Source organism: Calidris pugnax, unplaced genomic scaffold (genome assembly GCF_001431845.1).
Source record: "Calidris pugnax isolate Ruff unplaced genomic scaffold, ASM143184v1 scaffold305, whole genome shotgun sequence".
In the NCBI taxonomy this organism is placed as follows: Eukaryota; Metazoa; Chordata; class Aves; order Charadriiformes; family Scolopacidae; genus Calidris; species Calidris pugnax.
This window is the reverse complement of record NW_015091074.1, coordinates 227026-235802: the sequence shown is the minus strand read 5'-3', so window position 1 is coordinate 235802 and position 8777 is coordinate 227026. Positions and strand designations below refer to the sequence as shown.

The following is an 8777-nucleotide window of genomic DNA, read 5'->3' as shown; positions in this document are numbered from 1 at the left end:
AGGTGGGGGGGGGAAAAGAGGGGAGAAGGTGGGGGGGAACAACACAACTACCACCCCCCTGCCCCCCCACACCTCCAGGGACCCTCTGCCCCCCCTTTTTCCTGCCCCCAGGCCCCCTCCCCAGCAGAGATCCCTTGATCCCGGATGATTTTTCCGGTACCAAAGTCCGTCTTTCCTTCATCTCCGGGGGCCGTTTAGTGGGAAAAGCTCCCCCCCAACCCGGGGCCTCCTCTTCCTCCCCAGCCCAAGGGGGGGGTCCCTGTTCACTCACCATGGTTGGGGGGCTCGGAGAGGGGCTCGTTTCCTTGGTGTGATGTGGTGCAGCCGGAGCCGGGGCGGTAAATGAGCCTCACACCGTGGCCACCGCCCTTCCCGACGTGGCCAGCGCCCAGCCCTGACTCAGCCCCTTGGGCAACCACGGCGGCTCTAACGGCAGATCCCGACGTGCCCTCGGTCCCCGGCGCAGGCTCAGGAACGGGGCAGGTCCCTCCTGCAGATTTTCTACCCCTTTCCCTCCCGAGCTTTATTCTTCACGGTTATTTACACTCCCATTTGTCCATTTACGCTCCCATTTGTCCATTTACGCTCCTATTCTTCTATTTCCGCTCCCTTTATCTATTCCCACTCCCATTTGTCCATTTACTCTCCCATTCTTCTATTTCACAGAATCAACAGAATTCGGTGATTCCACTCCCTTTATCTATTCCCACTCCCATTTGTCCATTTACCCTCCCATTCTTCTATTTCACAGAACCACAGAATCACAGAATTCTGTGATTCCACTCCCTTTATCTATTCCCACTCCCATTTGTCCATTTAAACTCATATTTTCTATTTCACAGAATCACAGAATTCTGTGACTCCACTCCCTTTATCTATTCCCACTCCCATTTGTCCATTTACACTCCCATTTGTCCATTTACACTCCCATTCTTCTATTGATTTCACAGAATCACAGAATTCTGTAATTCCACTCCCTTTATCTATTCCCACTCCCATTTGTCCATTTACACTCCCATTTGTCCATTTACTCTCCCATTCTTCTATTTCACAGAATCAACAGAATTCGGTGATTCCACTCCCTTTATCTATTCCCACTTTTCCATTTAAACTCATATTTTCCCCTCCTTCTCTATTTTCTCCCCTCGATCCTTTGCAACTCATCCCTTTATGGCCCCCTCATTCCATCCCCAGGTTCGTGGCCAACTTCCAACCCCCCCCGAGTCCCCCATCCCGGGGGCTGCCTTGCTCCTCCCCGGAGATTTGGGCTTTGGCAGCGATCCCCTGCCCCCTCTTCTGCTTTGAAAAAACTCATTTCTCTTCCAATACCTGGGAAAAGCGCACTTTGGGGGAAGATTCCGGTGTCTGAATTTGGGAAAATACTTTTATTATTGGTTTTACAGCCAGCTCTGGGCAGGGGGGGGCAGGTTTCAAGGTCTCATTGTTTTTGAGCTCCCCAGGTGTGGGGAGGAGGAGGAGTAAGACCCAGGCACCCAACCCAAGGGGCCAAGGGGGTTATTTCATTCCATGGACACCACATTTAATATAAATTAGAAAGTTTGCTGAGGAATTCTCTCTCTGAGAACTCCTTGCCCCGGTGCCAGAGCCCTGAGCCCTTCCCTTCTATTAAATTATTCTTATTAAACCTATTTCTTTGACTCTATTAAATCTCTTTCTATTTCAACCCTCAGGTTTCCTTGTTTTTTCCCCCCTCCTGGTTCCCCTTCCCGGGTGGGGAGGGGTCCTCAGGTGAGAAGAATTGTCTAAATGACACTAAATTGTGGCTTCCTCAAACCCTAACACTGATACACCTGGAGATGCCCCCCCTTGAACCTTCCCTGCTCCCCCCTTCCCCCTTGCTGAGCTTCACCTTCTCCTGTTGTAAAAAAGGGGGTGAAGGCAGCCCCCCCCCAGGGTTGGGGTGACTGTGCTGGAAGCTGGGAGCAACTAGGATTTGTCCCCCATGGGTCTGAGCTCCCCCCAACAAGGCTGTCCTCACGCTGCTATGGGGCGAGAGACCCCGAAGGGCTGAAAATGGGGAGACCAGGAGGTGGAGGAGGGACAGGATGGACCTGAAAGGTACCCAGAAAGGCAAAAGTGATGCACCCAAACAGCTCCCAGTGGGGGGGAATGGGGGATGTGGAGCTTGTGCTGCCCAGAAACCAGTTTACGGGGCTGTTTTCTCTTTCTCAGCACTGGGGAGGCCACACCTCGAGTGTTGTGTCCAGTTTTGGGCACCTCAATCCAAGAGAGATCTGGAGGTGCTGGAGCGAGTGCAGAGGAGGCAACGAAGCTGGTGAGGGGGCTGGAAAACAAATCCTGAGGGAGTTGGGACTGTTTAGTGTGAGGAAGAGGAGGCTGAGGGGAGACCTCATCACTCTCTACAACTCCTTGAAAGGACACTGTAGAGAGGTTGGTGCTGGTCTCTTCTCACAGGTCATTAGTGACAGAACGAGAGGGAACGGCTTCAAGCTCCACCAGGGGAGGTTTAGATTGAACATTAGGAAGGAATTTTTCACCCAAAGAGTGGTCGGGCGTTGGAACAGGCTGCCCAGGGAGGGGGTGGAGTCCCCATCCCTGGCTGTGTTGAAGGGCCGTTTAGATGCAGTGCTGAGGGACATGGTGTAGGGGAGGACTTTGTAGAGTAGGGGAGATGGTTGGACTCGATGATCCCAAGGGTCTCTTCCAGCCTAGACCATTCTATGATTCTATGATGCCCGGCTGCTCCCCATCCCTCGGGAGCCAGGGAAGCTGCTGGGACACGTCCTGTTTGTCGGTGTTTGCCCTGCCATGGTTACAGCACCCTCCCCTCCCCACGCCTCCGCCACCGCCCAGGGACCCGTTTCCCTGGGACTCCCAGCCCTGGGCGCTGCCACTTTGTCCCAAAACCTCCTGGGGGGAGCCTGGGGTGGAGAGAATGGGAATGGGATCCGGACAGGAAGGACACGGAGTTGTTGGAGGAGGCCCTGGAGATGCTGGGAGGGCTGGAGCCCCTCTGCTGGGAGGGGGGGCTGAGAGAGTTGGGGGGGTTCAGCCTGGAGAAGAGAAGGCTCCGGGGAGACCTTGGAGCCCCTTCCAGTCCCTCAAGGGGCTCCAGGAAAGCTGGGGGGGGACTCTTGATGAGGGAGGGGAGCGATGGGACAAGGAGGAAGGGTTTTGAGCTGAAAAAGGAGAGATTTAGGTTAGATTTTGGGAAGAACTGCTTCATTTTGAGGGTGGTGAGAGCCTGGCCCAGGTTGCCCAGAGAAGCTGTGGCTGCCCCATCCCTGGAGGGGTTCAAGGGCAGGTTGGAGGGGGCTTGGAGCAACCTGGGCTGGTGGGAGGTGGCCCTGCCCAGGGCAGAGAGGGAACTAGATGAGCTTTAAGGTCCCTTCCCACCCAAACCATTCCATGATTCCATGTGCACTGGGATCTGGGACAGCTTCCAAGGACAGGAATTATTCTGGAAATCCTGCTGGAGGCTGTGACTCAGCGTGGAGCAGGAGGAAGGGAAGCAGTAAATTGTGGGGGGGGACACAACCATCCCCAGTCTGTTTTTCTTCCTTTCCCCAATTTCCTGCCCCCAAACTCTCTTTTTTTTTTTTTTCATACTGGGGAAAAAGTACTTCCCCCTCCCGCCCCCCCCCAAACCCTGTCCAACCCCTCCCAAACTGGAACCAGTTTGTGTAAATCAAAAGGATTTTCCAAACCTGGGAGTGGGAAACCTGCTGCTCTCCTTGGATTTTCCACTCCCACCTGCAGTTCCTAAACTCCTCTTCGTGCCCCTTAACAACAAAATAGGAGCCTTTAAGGGCGGGTAAATTTTTTTTACCCCTTTACATGAGCAGATCCCAGCGGGGGGGTCCTGTCCCGGCCCCGTCCTGGCTGCGGTGGGGGATTTGGGGGGGGTTTTCTGTTTTTTGCTGCCGCTGTGGGTGTGTTTGTTTGCAGCCCAGGCTTTGGCCCCGCTCGCAGACGGACCATCTGGTGCTGCCATATGGTTGTCACCGAGACGTGCCACAGCCACGTGCGCCCGGAGAGCATCGACCCCCTGCATCCCCCTGCCCCCGGGCTGGGACAGACCCTCCCCACTCCCTCTGCCACCAGCTTCCAAACAGCACGGGGTGGTGGCCATGGCAAGAAGCCCCGGGGTCCCATCAGGCTCCAGTGGACCTGAGAAGCCCTGATTCCTCCTGCCCCATCACCAGCCTGGTCTCATTTAAGAGCAAGACACAGATGGTGCCGGGGTTGTCCTCGCTTCTCCCTCTCTCTTGTCTTCTTGCAGAACAGCAGCCCCATCCTCTGGTGAGGGAATCGCTTTTCCCTTGCACAAGAAAAGGGAATAAAATGTGTTCTTTTTCCTCCCAGGGAGGCTCATGGATGTTCCATCTCCAGCTTCATACATGGGGTGTGAGACACCGTGGTTTTTCCCTGCTGCCTCTCTCCTGCCCAAGGAACCAGGAGTGGTCCCAGCTCTGAGGCAGCCCAGGGGAAGAGGCAGATGGTTTTCTGTTTTTTGCTGCCGCTGTGGGTGTGTTTGTTTGCAGCCCAGGCTTTGGCCCCGCTCGCAGACAGACCATCTGGTGCTGCCATATGGTTGTCACCGAGACGTGCCACAGCCACGTGCGCCCGGAGAGCATCGACCCCCTGCATCCCCCTGCCCCCGGGCTGGGACAGACCCTCCCCACTCCCTCTGCCACCAGCTTCCAAACGGCACGGGGTGGTGGCCGTGGCAAGAAGCCCTGGGGTCCCATCAGGCCACGGTGGACCTGAGAAGCCCTGATTCCTCCTGCCCCATCACCAGCCTGGTCTCATTTAAGAGCAAGACACAGATGGTGCCGGGGTTGTCCTCGCTTCTCCCTCTCTCTTGTCTTCTTGCAGAACAGCAGCCCCATCCTCTGGTGAGGGAATCGCTTTTCCCTTGCACAAGAAAAGGGAATAAAATGTGTTCTTTTTCCTCCCAGGGAGGCTCATGGATGTTCCATCTCCAGCTTCATACATGGGGTGTGAGACACCATGGTTTTTCCCTGCTGCCTCTCTCCTGCCCAAGGAACCAGGAGTGGTCCCAGCTCCGGGGCAGCCCAGGGGAAGAGGCAGATGGATGCAGGTGGCTCCTGGGTGGCTCTGACCCAGCAGTGGCTTCACACTGTCCCTCCCCGTAGAGCACAGGCACACCCGCACGTCCCCACGAGGGTCTCAGCAGTGAGGGCCTGGAGTTTGATAGGTATTTGGGCTCCTAGATGGGTAGGAGGGGGAATTCAGTGGGATTTTCAGCAGCCCCTCCCTGGACTAAGCGCCCAGGACCTGGGGTAATGTGTGATGTGAACTGGGACACAGAATCCCAGAATCTTCTAGGTTGGAAGGGACCTTAAAGATCATCTTGTCCAACCGTCAACCTGACTGACAAAAATAGACACCCCCACAACAAACAAGGAGCATCATCACTAAACCATCCCTCCCAGCACCACATCAACCCGGCTTTTGAACACCTCCAGGGATGGGGCCTCAACCCCCTCCCTGGGCAGCCCATTCCAAGGGCTGAGAACCCTTTCAGCGAAAAAATGGTTTCTAATCTCCAGCCTGAACCTCCCCTGGCGCAACTTGAGGCCATTTCCTCTCGTCCTGTCGCCTGTGACTTGAGAGAAGAGACCGACCCCCACCTCTCTACACCCTCCTTTCAGGGAGTTGGAGAGAGCAAGAAGGTCTCCCCTCAGCCTCCTCTTCTCCAGGCTGAACACCCCCAGCTCCCTCAGCCTCTCCTCATCAGACTTATTCTCCAGACCCCTCACCAGCTTTGTCGCCCTTCTCTGGACCCGCTCCAGCACCTCCATGTCTTTTTTATGGTAGGGGGCCCAAAACTGGACACAGTACTCAAGGTGAGGCCTCACCAGTGCCCAGTACAGGGGGGCCATCACCTCTCGGGCCCTCCCGGCAGGCTGAGAGCCTGGTAGAAATTAGGTGCAAGGATGAAGGATGGCAGCAGTCAGTGCAGTCATCAGGTCTTTATTCCGATTTTTCATGCAATACATCAGCGTGAAGAAGAAAGAGACACCCCCACACCCATCCACCATCATCACCCTGCGGTGACCACAGCTCAACTCAACTGCTTCAAAGCCTCCGTGGGGCTGGAGCAGGAATTCTCCTCAGCTCTTTGGGGAGCAGAAAGGTGTAACCAAAAGCATCTGCATCTACAAAAGTGGGATTTTTTTTTTTTTTTCCCAGCCTCAAGGATTTTCTGACCCCAGAACGAGTATGACTGAGCTACTGGGATTTTTAATCTTTTTTTTTTTTTCCGCGTTGCACAGCAGAAACTAACAGGAGACCCAGCCACGGGGCAGTGAGATGCAGAACCGTCCTGCCACAGGGTAGAAGAGATGACAGGGACATAAAGGACAGACCCAAGGAATCCAATTAGAGCAGAAAAGTGACTACATACTGTGTTAAGGGGGATAGACGTAACACAGGAAGGCAGAAGCTGCAGACCCTGGGGTAACTCTCTGCCAACCTGTGGAGGATTTGTTAGATGGAAAACCCCCAAACCCACTTGACACCCCCACAGAGCACCCCATTAACCCTTTTGTGTTGAACACTTCCATGCCACCACGTAGTAACATCCTAAGCTGAAGGCGGAGCACAGAAGTGTTCCTCAAAGAGACATGGAGACGACCCACCAGCTCCAGGGAGAGAACTTCCCCTTAAGATGCCTCGGCTTCATCCCCTCCAGGATGGCTCAATGCCTCCTGCAAGTCAGGGGGACCCTGGTTGGTGCAAAGACGTAGGTCTTCCTCCCGTTGAGGCTGGGAATTGCTTGTTTGCCGGGGGCTCCTCTTGCTTTTCTCCTCCTGCTGTGGCTGGCGCCTCTTCTCCGGTGGGGGAAGGTTGGCATCCTCACGGCAGAGGCTGCCTTCTTCTCTCTGGGCCAACTCACAGGCTTCCTGTGGCTCCGGAGCCTGGGTCAGAGGTGGGCAGGTCTTGGCCTCCCTGTCCTCACGCTCTCTCTCCTGGCAGCTGGATTCGGGCTCCTGTGAGACCTGCTCCCTGGCAGCTTTTGTTCCATCTCCCTGGGGCTCACGCTTCTCTTCCACATCAGGTATCTTGGGGTGCTGATTGTCCCTCCTATCCTTCTTGGGCTTTGCCCGGCAAAGGTCACCCTTAAAACCATCTGAACTGGGGTCAGGAACCTGGTGAGCACCTTCCTTAACCCCTGTTTCAGACCTCTCCTGAGGCTCCTTGAGATCCCCCGTCTTCTCCTGGGACCTAGAAGCTAGTGTACCCCCTTGCTGTAGAGATTCAGACTCTTCTGTTTCTTGATCGTCCCTTTGGGATTGCGGTACTGGGTGGTTGGTCTTGTCGCGTGGCACAGCTGGTGGCTGGGAGGACACGTAGCGCTTCTTCACATAGATTGGCTGCCCTTTGTCATGGGGCTGTTGGCAGATGATCTCGTAGGTGGTAGCATCAGGATCGTTCAGATTCTCTATCACGTGGATCAAGTACGCGATGGTCTGAGGGTCAGGGGACTGAGGGAGGATCCGCACCTCGGGCCGTACATCGGGATCAGCAGGGATGTAACGGACCCTCATATCAGTGACAGAGGCTGGTTCTCCTGGAAGGCAGAGGTCTCTGTTATCCACATCCACGGTTTCATAGCGGCTCCCCACACGCCTTCGTTCCTCACCCTCATCTATTCCACATACGCCATCATCACATGGCTCTCCCTCATGAGAAAGGCTTACATCATATTCACGCTCATGTCTTTCATGTCTCCCCCGTGTCTCTCTCAAGTCGATGGTGGCACCTCGCTCTTCCCGTTCACGTGTCTGTCTGCGACACTCGTAGACCTCCAGCTCCCGTTGGCGATCGACCCTCCTCTCCCGCACGGGCTCTTCCCTCTCCCTTCCGCGGCAAATCCTCCTCTCCTCCTCTGGCTCTTCACACTCACGGGGACGGTCCCTCCTGCTCACGTCCTCACGTGGCTCCAGGTCCCGGGACACACGCTGGATCTTCACGTCAGCTTCTGCTGATGCAACAGCAGCCTCTCTTGTCCTCTCGTATCTCACCGACTCACGTTGTCTCCTGCCATCATCTTCGATGTCACGTCTTTCACAGTCCCGTCTCTCACGTGGCTCCAGGTCCCGGGACACACGCTGGATCTTGACGTCAGCTTCTGCTGCCACAATGGCAGCCTCTCTTGTCCTCTCGTATCTCACCGACTCACGTTGTCTCCTGCCATCGTCTTCGATGTCACCTCTTTCACAGTCCCGTCTTTCACAGTCCCGTCTCTCCCGTGGTTCTCTCTGGTTGGTGGTGGCATCTCGCTCTTCCCGTTCACGTGTCTGGCGGCTGCGACGCTCGTAGACCTCCAGCTCCAGCTCCCGTTGGCGATCGACCCTCCTCTCCCGCACGGGCTCTTCCCTCTCCCTTCCGCGGCAAATCCTCCTCTCGTCCTCTGGCTCTTCACACTCACGGGGACGGTCCCTCCTGCCCACGTCCTCACGTGGCTCCAGCTCCCGGGACACACGCTGGATCTTCACGTCAGCTTCTGCTGCTGCAACAGCAGCCTCTCTTGTCCTCTCGTATCTCACAGACTCACGTTGTCTCCTGCCATCGTCTTCGATGTCACGTCTTTCACAGTCCCGTCTCTCACGTGGCTCCAGGTCCCGGGACACACGCTGGATCTTCACGTCAGCTTCTGCTGCTGCAACAGCAGCCTCTCTTGTCCTCTCGTATCTCACAGACTCACGTTGTCTCCTGCCATCATCTTCGATGTCACGTCTTTCACAGTCCCGTCTCTCACGTGG

At 55.7% G+C, this 8777-nt stretch overlaps 1 protein-coding gene across 1 annotated transcript in view; it reads right to left on the bottom strand.

Moving 5' to 3' along the window:
• The window catches only part of S100A11 (S100 calcium binding protein A11), a 2394-nt gene extending 1953 nt beyond the window's left edge, over window positions 1–441 (bottom strand). The window contains exon 1 of the mRNA XM_014957315.1: window positions 272–441. Within this exon, the coding sequence (XP_014812801.1) occupies window positions 272–274 (3 nt within the window). The 5' untranslated portion in view covers window positions 275–441. The remainder of the gene's footprint in view (window positions 1–271) is intronic.
• Window positions 442–8777: the final 8336 nt, after the last annotated feature.